Below are 13,169 nucleotides of genomic sequence, written 5' to 3'. Positions count from 1 at the left end.
ATTCTTTTCAGCACAACCTCACGTGTCTGAATCTGCAGTTATGTTTTCATTTTGACAAACTGTATTAACACAATTGACCTAAAATCAGACAGAAAACATAAAAAGTTATATTTTTTACTGTAACAACCACGAACATGTTTAACGAATCATTTTCATAACTTTAAATGTAAATATAAATTTGAAAATTATACACACAAGTTTTGCAAACAACAAAGTTATTTGCAGCCATTTACCTTTTACCCTTTTTTTTAATAACCATTAAACTATTTCCAGAACAATCAGCTGTTCTTCAATAAGACGCCACACAAATTATTTGAGCCACTGCAAAATAATAATTAGTGTCCAGTATAAAGGAGAAGATCACAGCCTGATACCTGCAGGTCTGACAGCAGCTCATAAGCAGAGAGTGCTCGCTGCTGTCCTTAGACAGTAAACATGAAACTATTGAGGAACAAACACGCGTATATATTGTTTATCATGACTCTGGTTTTACTGGCCTATCAACACAGTTTATAAACTGGTATATATCACCTTGTTGCTTTGTCTGTAAGTGGTCATGTGATTGTCTTACCACGACTCCTTTATTCTTCCTCAGTCAAACAGCAGCACTCATGCGATTGTTTTGCCCCCTGAGCTCCAGCTGTTGTGCCAAAAAGTGATGGTCTGTCTGCGGGAGCACAGCTGCTTAAAGCTGCAGCGCCCAGATTACTTACAGCTACTTCCTGCAGCTGATATAAGCTGCTGGAAGCTGAACACAGCTTCAACCGTCTGTTTGTTGAAACATAGTAACGGACCGCCCCACATTTTCTTGTTAGTAACTGTAACGGCGTTGTAACAATAAGAATAGTAATTAGATTACTCTTTACTGAAAAAAGTAGCGCCGTTACTCCCATCACTGGTAACGAGCAGCCTGCAGAGCTCTCCAACCACCCCGTCTTTAAAGCCCATGAAAGGTTCTCCTTTGCATGGTGAACTTTGGTGACAGAGTGCAGAGGAAGTGCTCTGTCTGCGTCACGTTAAAGGAATCTGAACTCCATCACGTTCTGTATTTCCAGCCTTTACTGGGGAAATGTCTGTTCTTCCTGAGAACCACTGAGAAGGCCATAACCACCGCTAACGTGCAGCAGGTCAGTAACTGGTCTGGGTCACCTCCTCACCTGCAAATGTAACAAACTGCACAGACCTCATTGGTTGACTGTGACATGGATGCAGCCAATCATTCTGATCTTCTCGTGCAACCTGATGTTTCCAGGAAGTGAACTTTGGCATGTTGGACTGCAGTGGCGGCGGCGGCGTCCTGAACAGTCTGGAAACTCTGCTGACTCACATCATGTTACCTGCTCTCAGGTCGCAGCAGGTAAAACACCTCCATCCATTCAGGCTTTCACTGAGCACAAAAAGGGAGATGTTTTAAGCTTCCAGTGATCACATGACGCCATATATGAAGACTTTGTTGATGGTGGGAAGGAAGAACTCTCTTTAAACAGGAAGAGACTGAAAGCAAAGAAAGGGGCAGGGAGGGGCAGCCATGAGGGGTCAATCCTGTGAAGAGAAGCCAGTGTAGGAGAAATCTGCTGTTTCTAGTCCCTGTCAGGACTCTTGCTGCAGCATTTTGGATCAACTGAAGGCTTTTCAGGGAGTTTTTAGGACTTCCTGATAATAATGAATTACAGTCGTCCAGCCTGGAAGTAATAAATGCAGGAACTAGTTTTTCAGCGTCACTCTGAGACAGGATATTTCTAACTTTAGAGATGTTGCACAAATGGAAGAAAGCAGTCTTACATATGTGTTTAATATGTGCGTTGAAGGACATGTCCTGGTCAAACATGACTCCAAGGTTCCTCACAGTGTTACTGGAGGCCACACCTTGGGCTTATCTGTACCTGCTGGTTTCTCTTTGTGGGCTTTGACTGTAGAGCAGCTGTTACATAATGATCCATGAAAAGTCTGATTTGTGTGCAGTGCTCCTCCTGATGCTTTTGGCTGTGAATAAGGTAAAAGTGAAACAGGAAACACATTAACCTTTGTTGTTATTGCTGACCTTTGACCCTGTGCCCAGTCGTGGGGCTCTGTGCAGGACGGCGCCTCGTGTCCACACGTCCGGTCCTTCCTGTCCTCGGTGGATCAGTTTGTCAGTAATCTGAGCTCAGCCCGACTGAACATGGAGAGAAAGTTGCAGCTGCAGCACGTGGAGCTTCCTGACGCCATCAGCCAGCTGAGCAGCCCTGCAGACTACAGAGCAGCAGGTATGAAGCTCAAGCTGTTCACATCTCACACAAACAATAAGACTGTTGGAAATACAGGAAACATAATTTAAAGCTTTAAAAATCAACTCTCAGCTAAATCAAAGCAGTTTATCTGTGGAAGCTGAAGGAAGCATCTGACCTGAGACGATGGCTTCTTTGAAATAATGAGTCCGTGTTCACGTGTGTTTAGAGGAACTCGTGTGTTTCGCTCTCAGCCAATAACAGTGAGCTGGTGGAGCGTCTGGAGGAGGTGTCGACCCTGTGGACCAATCAAATCAAGCAGGTGCTGACGGAGAGCGAGCAGATGAGGAAAGAGGCCGACGACGTCGGGCCGTCGGCCGAGCTGGAGCTCTGGAAGAGCCGCACGGTGACCTTCAACAGGTAGACGCGTCCTCTCAGCTGGATCTCCTGTAGCGTCAGCATTTACAGGTTTCACTTTAAACTCAGTTTATCAAACATGATCTGACGTCTGTGGACAGAAGCTCCTCAGACCTGCAACAGTTTAGTCTCCACTCTGAGACTTCAGGACAAAACCACTTTTACACAATATAACTTTCTGTTCTTTCTCTTTCTGCTCTTTAAAGTTGAAATGTTCCAAAATATTCATGTTTGTTTGTTTGTAGAATAGTTTTTAACCCTTTCATGCAGGAATTATGACGACATCAATCAGGATTTATTCTTTAGTATTTTTATTCATCTTTAGGGATGAAAAAAGATTTTTGAACTTCATTTTTTTAAACATGTATTTTTCCATCTTGGTTTGAAGAAATGTTTTGTGCACTTACACTGGCTGACCAGTAGGTGGCAGGTATGGCGCGACACATCAGAGTCCAATGTAGAGGTTTATGTGCAAGTACAACATCAACACTGTGTGTGTGTGTGTGTGTGTGTGTGTGTGTGTGTGTGTGTGTGTGTGTGTGTGTGTGTGTGTGTGTGTGTGTGTGTGTGTGTGTATCAGTGAAGCTTCCACAGCGTCAGAGACAAACTGAGAGAAAACCCTGAGAACAGACAGTTTGACTTCAGCTGATCAGTAACTGACTCTGAGTCAGAGCGTGTCAGCAGCGTCACGCTAACCTTTACACACGTGTGTGCGTGTTTTCAGTGAGAACTACATCTTCGGGAAGTTTGACTCTTTCTGCCGCCGTCTGGAGAAGATGGCCGACATGGCGTCCACGCTGGAGAGCCTGGCTGCTCTGCAGAGCATGAAGGTGGATGATTGTCAGATTAGAAACAAGTGACTCCATCAGATATTCATCAATGCACAATAATAATTAGAATAAGACATTTATAATATAAAAATGGTCGAATTAAAGTCGATGCAAAGCTACAGTGATGAATGGACATTTGTAATGATTTTGTATAAATGTATTTCCTCCTTTTATTATTTATTAATCGTGTCAAAAGTCTATTTTCCAGAAATGAGACGGATTCAAACTGAGCTCAGGTGTGTTTCAGGTGGAGGGCGTGGAGAAGATCTGTGTTCGCTACCAGACCATCGTCTCCACAACTGAATCCAAGACCTGTGACGTCCTGGATCAGCGCAAACTGGAGGAGATTTCAAGGGGAAACAATAGAATCAGATAAACAGAATAACATACGATACAAAATAGAAAAATACTATCTGTCATTTAGCCTGTATGACAATAATCATTTAATTATACTTTGAATCTCAGTGTTTACGTGAATCCTAGTTTGGTCTTCACAGTATTGGCCAACAATAACAATGATTGATTGGATCATTACTCACATTTCTTTTTTAAAATCAGCTGAGAAAAGATCTCATTTCACTTTTTCATCAGAGGTGAAGGTCACCGACTGCCAGACAGTCACAGGACTTACAAAGATACAGAAGACTTGATTTTCAGTCTCATGTGCATCCCTGTGCTCTGCTGCCAAAACTGAATCTTGATTTATTTGAAAGTTCTGAAATGATTCTGATCATTCTCCACTTTTATTATTATGGTCTGTGTGTCAGATTGGGCCTGAATATTATTCCAGATATGCTTCCTGACAGAAATCTTCTTCTTTTCTTAATCCTGTGTTTGTGGAGCAGCTTTGTGCTTTCAGTTTCTGTCAAAGTGTGTTAAGAAAACAAAAAAGGCTCCACAGTGTGTTTGTGCTTTGGTGTTTTAATGGTTTCTTCTTCTTTGTAATAATAGAAAAGCTGGTGCTCAGAGGAAGAGGGCGGCTTTACTTGGTGTCAGTGACAGAAATGAAAAGAAGCTGAAATGAGTGAGAAGGACGATGAAGGAAACATCTGTGCTGTGTCTGCTCTGTAAGGAGAATCTCTGTGTTTCTTTGAATTCTTGCACTTTGACTGTCTGCTCTCCTGATAACTGATGATGGAGGAGAAGACATGAAAAACAAAACAGCTGAATAGAAACTACTGACTCTGCAGGACCCGTTGTCCTCAGTCACCATGTTGACCTCAAAAGGTCTCAATCACAAATGTGGTGTTACAGATGTCACCAATTACAAGCCAAATGTTGTGTATTACAAATGTGTTATTATCATGTAATTGTAAGTTTGTGTGCTGTCTTATCATCACATCCTAAAAGAAGAGCTCTTTAACAGCTCAGCAGAGATCAGGTGCTGTTGTTCTTTTGAACACTTCACCTTTTAAAACACTGAAAATGATAAGAAATGAGAGGCAGAGTGAAGAGAAGGGGCTCGACACACATCCTTGGGGAGCCTGTGTTCAGTGTTCTTGTGCTGGAGGTGTTGCTGCCGACCTGTCTGCTGTCTTCCTCTCAGGACATCCAGCAGCCAGTTACACAGCGAGGTGCTGATGCCCAGCAGATCCAGTTTGTGAACGAGTTGCTGGGGAAAGATGGTGTTGAACGCTGAAGTCTGTGAACATCATTCTAACGTATGAGTGTCCAGATGTGTGAGGGCTGAATAAGAGGGCAGTTGAAATGGCATCATCGGTCGAGCGGTTTGAGCGGTATGTGACTGACATGGATCCAGGTTGGAGGGAAGTTTTGATTTGATGCATGACGAACTGTTCAAAGCTCTTCATAATGATGGAGGTGAGTGGGACCGGACAGTCGTCCTTCATGCAGGAGGGACACGACTACTTCAGCACAGGAATGATGGTGGAGAGTTTGAGGCTTGTGAGAACAACAGCCTGACTCAGTGAAGGATTAAAGATGTCTGTGAAGTATGATTGGACTACAAATGTTCCAACCAACATTCATCAGTCCTATAAATGAGATGCTGATATTCACACAGGTCACTTTTTGATGGGCGGAGCAATGTAATCACGCACTGACTGATTTTACACGTTTGGTTTTTAAATGCTTTTCTTGTTTGTTTCACTACTAATATAGCTACTTTTGGATTATTTCTGTATTTATTTATGTGAGATGTTCTTTTTTTATTTTGTGTTTGTTATTTGGTCGAGTGTGTGAGACAGATAAAGACTGGAACGGCCTGTAAACACAGTTATAGTGGAAAAAAGAAGCCAGTTTCTCTGTTTCCCTCTCACTGTGGTGTTTTTGTTCTAAATTTGAATCAAATGTTTTGGGTTTTTCTGAACACAGACTGCTGCCTATGCACTTGTGCCTTCATTAAAAAACAAATATTTGATGGAAGTTGAGTCTCTGAAGGCACACAGGTGTTTGTGCCAAGCAGGAGCTCTCTTTAAAGCACTTGTTGGTAAAAATGAATCCATTTAGTGTGACTGGACCTTCATGTTCTCTACCTGATCTCCCCTCATGGCTTTTTTTTACCCATGTTACACTACAGTGCTATTGATCCGTATCATCCCCTCCCTGCTCAGCATGACCTCCATGACTGTTAGTAATAAAATGTTCCTGTGGGTCACTTTGGGTCGATAAACCTTTTGGAGAGTGTGCGCACAGGAGCATCATCATCATCACCGTGGAGCTTCATCACAGCTTAATCTGTAGGAGTTGTGCGGGACTGTGGGTGTTCAGAGGAGGTGAAATGGCACTGCCTCTATAATCTGAGCTTTGTCTTGGACTAGAAGAGCTAATCTGCCTATGGGGCCTCTTAAAGCAACACAACAGTCTATTCATCCAAGGCTGCTACTAAACGAGATGTGCAGATGTGGCCATACATCATTCTCCATATGTGATCCTCTCGGGCACCTGCTTTAGGCACTTGTAGCATCAAATTAATCCCCCCCCCCCCCTTTATGTGGTGTAAAGGCAAATAAGGGCACAAGAGAATGAGTGTAAACTATCAAAGGTGGACAGGAGGGCAAATGATGATGAATATCCACCACGTCACCGCTTGGGAATCTAGTCAGTCCGGTCCGAACAAGTCTTCGGCTTTCCAGTTCTCCTTTCTTCTGTTGTGTGTGTGCGCGTGTGTGCGTGCAGTTGTGTACCAGAGAGAGAGAGAGAGAGAGAGCTGCTCCACAAGAAGGAGGGAGAGAGGTGCGAGAGAAAGAGGAAGGCTGCGTGTAGTTACATGCAAACTGCATCTGCATCTCTCTGAGACTGAGCTCAGTACTGCTGCTGTTAGAACACATGTTTTCAGAGCCGTTGCAGGGGGGATATGAACTTAAAAACAACAACATGCTTGGACACTGCCAGCATCATGGACAGGTTTTTAAATCCCACACAGTTGCAAAGCAGAAGATGAAGCATCGCCAAATATGTTTCCAAACCAACTTCCTTCCAAGCCAAAGAAGAAAATATGATGTCCAAATCACGGACAAGCAGCATCAACAGCTGTTTATGTTTTTAAACCGATTCTGCACAGAGAAGCATTTTTTGAAAAATGTATTGATTAGGGCTGTTCGATATAACGATATGTATCGGATGACGATATAAAAACATCTATCGTTTCATTTTACGCTATCGTTTGTTTCGTGGTGTCGCAGAATAAACTGTTTACAATATTTGTTCATGTTTTGATGTCACTGTAGCGGCTATATTCATTTCTTAAAGTTCTCTTTCTCTTATATTTAATATAACCACACTACGGACGGACAAGCGCCTGTTTTTATGCGTTGTCGTTAGCAACAACGACGCTAAAACCTTTGCGTGTCCGCTTGTTTATTTTCCACATAAACCTTTCACAATAAACCTCAAGATCCTGTTGAGACTTTTCAAAATAAACTGAATCACGTGAAAGATGCAGAGTGTTTACAGATGAGAAGCAAAAAATAAAGCTTAGACTCAAACGTTAGAACAGGCTTTTCCCCGCAGCACGCCGTGGAATAAATACTCACAAAGAAAACGGCGCCGTTACAACTTATGTCTAAAAATGTATCGTTTCAATTAAAACACTCGACTCCAGCTACACGACGCCCAGCTGGAAACACTTCACGCAAGTCGAGCTGCCCGAGATTCACAGAATTGACAGAAAATGTTCAATTTTTGCAGGAGCGATTCTAGGATCAGAGCTTTGGGGGGGCTGAGCACCCAGAGAGCTGCCCAGCCAGCCAAGATACACTTTACTCGTCACAATGAGACTTCTTCCCCGTCTCTGTCGGTCCCTGCATCCTCCCTGTCCTCATCGTCTGTCGTCTTCGTCTCCTTTATCAGTCATCATAATTTTACCATCTCTGTGCAAGTCTGCAAATTTCTTTATTAAATCATAAGATTCTTAAATTCATCAAGTCTCTCTGTGCCTGGGTCCTCGTCACAAAACATGACATCACTGTTTTGTACATTTTAACAATTTAATCCCACATTTGTGAAAGAAAAGCAAAACACTTTTTTGAAAAGTCTGTAACAAAACCATCAAATCTGATAAAGGTTATTTAAATGCTGCAAAAGAAGAATGGATTGGAATAAAAAAATACATATCCTAACCTTAATTACTGGAGGAGAATAATGAATGATGCTCATAGTGAGTAAGAAGTAAACTGAGTGCATTTTTTGGACAGAGATTCACTTTTAATGTGTTTGTATAATATAATACAGATACATAAAAAACACTCCTGAAACAGAATAAATTATTACAAATAAATTATTACAAAATATTAAAAAAAGAATATAAAAATGGAGGCAACTTTGCCTGTGGTAGAATGTATACAATGCATGAAAACATCTTTACTGCAGATACTAATTTTGTGTTGTTAGATTTATGAGTTTCATGCTTTCATAGTGGTCCTTGGGAGAGCTTGACATTTTTATCAGGTGGTCCACACTGTAAAAAGTTTGAGAAACACTGATAAGTGTTTGTGTGCTTTTGGAAAACATTTAAAGCTGCAGTACAGAATCTTTGAAACAAGCTTAAAACATGTTTAGAATATAAACAGAGCATCTGCTTCTCTTTACAGCTCCTCACTCCACCAGGGCTGTTTGGCTCTTTCTGATAGTGAGCAAATGTGATGTACGTACTGCGGCAGTCATACAGACAACTGGACGGTCCAAAAGTTGGCCGACCTATTGCTGGCTGAGGTTTTAGTAGAGTTGTGGCTGAACCACATAAAAATATATCATTAATTTTAATCTCCCCGATCAATGATAATGTTATGTTGGAATGTTGTTAAAGAGGGTCAAAATGTTTCAACCCAGTTTGTTTTGCAGATTCTGTTCAGCAGCTTTAATATAGGGAGGACACAACTTCCAGATTGTGAGTAAAATCAGGTTTTTTCTCTTTGTCAGTTTAACAGTTTCTGTTGTGCCTGTCACTGTTCCCTGTCTGTTTTCTTACCTGCTTCTTCCTGACCTTGTACTTTCTCCTCACGTTCCCTCTTTCCTCTCTCCCTCTTTGGACTGACAATCATACACAAATAGATTCAATTAGATGAAAAATTAAATTAATATAAAACCTTGCTGGGTGGATCTCTGGAGCTCCAAGAAAGTCCACAGCTGAGGGGAACTTGTTTTTTGGGGCCTGGGTCACAGCGAGGACGTCAGTGGAGTCCATGTTTCAGCCTCTTTGGGGAGAACGGGGAAGCTGAGCTGGTCTGTTACTGTCTGAAATAAATAGCATGAATATGATTATTGTACAGAGCACAAAGCAGAAGGCCACGTTGCTTCAGTTCACGTCTTATTTGCTGTGTTTTCACTGAGGGTTCGGTGGCAGACACGTCTGAGCTCAGTCTGCTGTCAGAAACACTGCAGCACTCCAGGAATTCACTCTCACTCTTTCAGAAAGTCCCACAGGAGCCAAACAACAGCCATGAAGGCGCTTCCTGCTGGGACGCTCGGCCTCACACCACAAGCAACATGTTCACAAAAACACTGAGCACAGCTTTTATTGTGAAATATTAGGAGGAAGCTGAGTAAAATTCTCCTTGAGGTGGAGGTCACTGAGATTCAAAGCCGTTAAAGATTGACAGCCAAAAAACAAAGAAGCAAAACTTATATGAAGAGCTTACAGAGCGCCGTCAGCCTCGGGATGGTGGGGACAGAGAGGCTGTAACTACATCTGCTGGTGTCACCGTGACCTCAGAGCAGTTTACATGAAACATGAAATGAATTACAGCTTTTGTGATATTAATCCCTTTGACCAGCTCATGATGCAGAGTGTAGACTGTATCTGTGATAATGAAAATGATTTAAGGGCTCGTATATGACACGTCTATAAAAAATATAAAGTCTGTACAAATGTGAAACTACAAAGTTAAAAGCAGCTGGAACGACAGCTGTTCAAAGCTGAACACTTACATCAGCCAGAAGACAGAGTGAGTCCTCCATCTCTCTGAAGGAGGCCATCGTGGTGAGCACAGATGCAGCACCAGTGTGGATGTGTCCACTCTCACAGTGTCTCTCTTTCAAGTTTGTCCTCACATTCTCAAAAAAAGAACATGTCTATGCAGATGCCCAGAGCCTAACAACACACCCGCTATAAAAACTTTTGTACCACCAGATTTTTATGTACTTACATTTGAAAGTGTTCGTCTCCTGCATTAACTCCCGCTTCGATCACTATCATTATCAGAAAAATATCTCCTGTATGGCCCGCAATGAATCCTGGGATATGTTGGGCCACAAAGGACACACCTGACCCATCCTTCAAATTCAGGGAAATGAAGGACGCATTTGGAAGACTTCAAATTTGAACAGCCTTCGTCGCGTCCATGTGATATAATTTCCTACAAATGTGTCATTCGAAGCATCCTCTCCCTGAATTTGGAAACACCCAATGTGATGATAGAGAGCAGGAAGAACCAGTCTCAACAAGAGACACACACACCTGATTTCCTGTAACTGCAGAGGGGAGGAGCCACCCGAGCAGGTGGGAGCAGGAAGAGAAACAGCTGAGCCTCCTTCAGAGCAGCAGGAGGACGGTGGAGCTGAGGCAGGGTGAGTGTTAACACCACATTGTTGTAGTTTTGCTGTCAGAGTCTCTGAGTGTGTTTGTTTGTGTGACTGTAGAGAGAAGAAGAGTCACAGTGAGCTCTGTAGCTGTGATTGGCTCAATAATCACCTTCAATGGACTGAACGCAGAGAACGAGCCGAGGAACCTGACAAACCTGTTTGTGTGTGTGTGTGTGTGTGTGTGTGTACCTGTTTAGACATCTTCGTGAGGACAAAGAGTTGGTATGCTACTATACTTGTGGGGACTAATAGAGTCCCACAAAATGTCCGTCCCCACGAGTTTGAGGATATTTTTGAGGCTTTTTGGTGTCCTCACTAAAATCTGAAAACAAGTGTCTGTGTGTGTGTCTGTGTGTGTGTGTATGTGTCATAAAGAGAGTCGAGTTCACGGTCACACACTTTCTATCTCAGAGGCTGTATCCCAATTCTATGGAGCCCCTCTGATGACATGGTCCAAAAAAATTAATTAATTGTGGCCACAAAATACTACTTGGTGGGCATGAAATGGGTATAACGTGCCCACGAAATACACGAAATACTTATTTGTGCCCACGAAATACTACTTCTGTCACGGCCAGCGGGGGCAGACCATGTGGAGAGTGTGTGTGGTGGACCCAGGCGCGAACACAGGCAAGGAGACGGGCGTGAACTTAAACTGAAAGTGAGCCTTTATTTGGGCTGATGCAGAAGGGAGTAGACAAAACATAACAGGGACAGAGACTGCAACTAACCAAAAACTTAAACTGGAAAAACACTAACCTGACTGAAAGGAATAACTATGACCGCTGTGAACAGAATGCTGTGCAGATGCATGGAAACTGAACCAAATGGCGTGACGAAACAGACATGAACATGACCTGCACGGAACCTCATCGTGCGGCTGCATGAAAAACAACATAAACCAAATGGCAAATATGAACTGCACAGAATCCTGAAAACCACTTAACTTGACTAAAGGGGAGGTACACAGACGACGCGACGACGAACAAAGGAAGACTGAGGACTTAAATACACACATGAGGTGATCAGGGGAAGTGGAGACACATGAGAACACAGCTGACTCGAATGAAACACAATGACAATACAGGGGAGAGTAACACCAACTACAATGAACAAAGAACACCAGACTCTTACAAAATAAAACAGGAAACACGGAGACATAGACATGGAGATAAAACATGACATGAACTTAACTGCATAGACATGAAACGTAGACGCAGGAACCAGGGAGACTGAGTACAGGCGGAGATGACAGAAATAACTAAGTAATAAGGTCTGAACAGCAACCTAGAATTTAACTAGATTAAAAATGAATACAAAAAATACGTAAAACTCAAACACTGGGTCATACGACCCAGAACCGTGACAACTTCGTGCGCATGAAATGCTAATTTGTGGGCACGAAACACTTGACCAATAACCGTGATCCTTCCCAGGCCCTTGCAGTTGGTTGACAATAAAATCTGTCCCGGCGTCCAGGTCCTGTAAAGAAACTGGGCTCGCAGTATCCTGTTTAAATGTCTCTCCGTAATAATGGTTCCTTGCATTGCAGGCTTTTCAAAATGCATTTGTAGCTCATTCCCAGCCTAAAATAAAACTCAATCATACCGTCTCTGTCCACGGTGTATAGGTTTAGCCTACTCTCATGCTTATGTCTCTACGCAGCTGTCCAGGAATTGTATCAATATGATGTGCGCACGTTATCTGTTTCGTTGCCACAAATGCGTAATTCGTTGCCACGTTATACCTATTTTGTGCCCACAAATTAGCATTTCGTGCGCACGTTATACCTATTTCGTGCCGTCAAAAATAGTATTTCGAGGGCACAAAATACTATTTTGTGGCCACAGTTGATTTATTTTTGGACCATATCATCAGAGGGGCTCCGTACAATTCAGGTTCTGCAGCTTCAACGATCCGCTAAGGCTGGAAGTGCGAGGCTTGTGAAATGGGCGGTCTAGCCTCCGGCGCACTGCCCAGGTTGCCTAGCAACCATGATACTAACAGCTGGAAACGTTTCACACAGCTTTGTTTGACAGAAATGAAGGAGAACATATTTTCTTTTGTTTGTTTCTACATGAGCTTTGTGTGATTTGATAAGTATCTGAGGCTGAGACCACAGGACTGTAAAACATGATCGTTGGGCTTCATTTCTGTACTGAACAGTTATTTTAAGATTAGCTAGTAAATAACAATTAGCTAATGTTGTTCATGAGACTAAAGTCATCTCACTGTGGTAATGCAAATATAATATGGCCAATATTATATTTATTGTCAGATTATTATGATATTTTACAGCAGTTTGAACTCTGTGTCAAAGATTCAAGTTGCAGTTATTTATATTTCCTGTCACCTTAAATCTTCACTCAAAGACGAGTATCTTTGACAGTGTATATATAGATGTATTATATATGAGACAAATATTGTTCGTTTAATATGTTGGCATTACTAAATTTGGCTCAATGCTTACATATATATGTAAAAAGCAAATGTACGAGCTGTGATAACTGTGTCTGATAACATGAAGAGTAGACTGATATATTAAATATTCCTTTATTGGGTGAGAAAATCCGAAAATGTCATAACTGCTTTAAGTCATACAGAATAGATATCAGAGCCTTAAACAGGCTGACTTCTGCTAAATGGGTCAAACTGGGCAGAAAGTCTACAAACA

At 42.2% G+C, this 13,169-nt stretch overlaps 3 protein-coding genes and 1 long non-coding RNA gene across 5 annotated transcripts in view; 3 read left to right on the top strand and 1 right to left on the bottom strand.

Annotated features, from left to right (window-relative positions):
* LOC146492353 (protein NLRC3-like) overlaps positions 1-13,169 on the top strand; it is a 306,715-nt gene that overhangs the window by 38,806 nt on the left and 254,740 nt on the right. The window lies entirely within an intron of this gene.
* On the top strand, positions 966-3,844 carry LOC146492367 (dynein axonemal heavy chain 5-like). Its single transcript, XM_085151094.1, has 6 exons — positions 966-1,127; positions 1,253-1,357; positions 2,060-2,246; positions 2,462-2,627; positions 3,349-3,454; positions 3,702-3,844. Exons 1-6 carry the CDS (start codon positions 966-968, stop codon positions 3,828-3,830), a joined length of 855 nt encoding a protein of 284 aa, XP_085007220.1. The 3' UTR covers positions 3,831-3,844.
* LOC146492366 (uncharacterized) lies at positions 7,841-11,019 on the bottom strand. Of its 2 annotated transcripts, none has more exons than XR_014872332.1 (2): positions 10,371-11,019; positions 7,841-9,148 (listed from the first exon to the last, which is right to left on the bottom strand). It is a non-coding gene; the product is annotated as an uncharacterized LOC146492366 (long non-coding RNA). The 2 variants fall into 2 exon arrangements; XR_014872331.1 differs by lacking the exon at positions 10,371-11,019 and adding an exon at positions 10,060-10,166.
* The window catches only part of LOC146492365 (protein NLRC3-like), a 25,681-nt gene continuing 22,922 nt past the window's right edge, over positions 10,411-13,169 (top strand). The window contains exon 1 of the mRNA XM_085151063.1: positions 10,411-10,480. The gene's annotated coding sequence lies outside the window, so the exon portion shown is untranslated. The remainder of the gene's footprint in view (positions 10,481-13,169) is intronic.

Source organism: Neolamprologus multifasciatus, chromosome 23 (assembly GCF_963576455.1).
Source record: "Neolamprologus multifasciatus chromosome 23, fNeoMul1.2, whole genome shotgun sequence".
NCBI classification, from domain to species: Eukaryota; Metazoa; Chordata; class Actinopteri; order Cichliformes; family Cichlidae; genus Neolamprologus; species Neolamprologus multifasciatus.
The sequence above is the reverse complement of the archived record's forward strand: the minus strand, read 5'-3'. Positions and strand labels throughout refer to the sequence as shown.

Bases quoted from the DNA above. Each gene is read 5' to 3' on its own strand.
- LOC146492367 (XM_085151094.1), top strand. From the start codon at position 966: ATGGTGAACTTTGGTGACAGAGTGCAGAGGAAGTGCTCTGTCTGCGTC. The intron at 2,247-2,461 runs GTATGAAGCTCA...TTTCGCTCTCAG, and splicing joins TGCAGACTACAGAGCAGCAG to CCAATAACAGTGAGCTGGTG. The intron at 3,455-3,701 runs GTGGATGATTGT...GGTGTGTTTCAG, and splicing joins CTGCTCTGCAGAGCATGAAG to GTGGAGGGCGTGGAGAAGAT.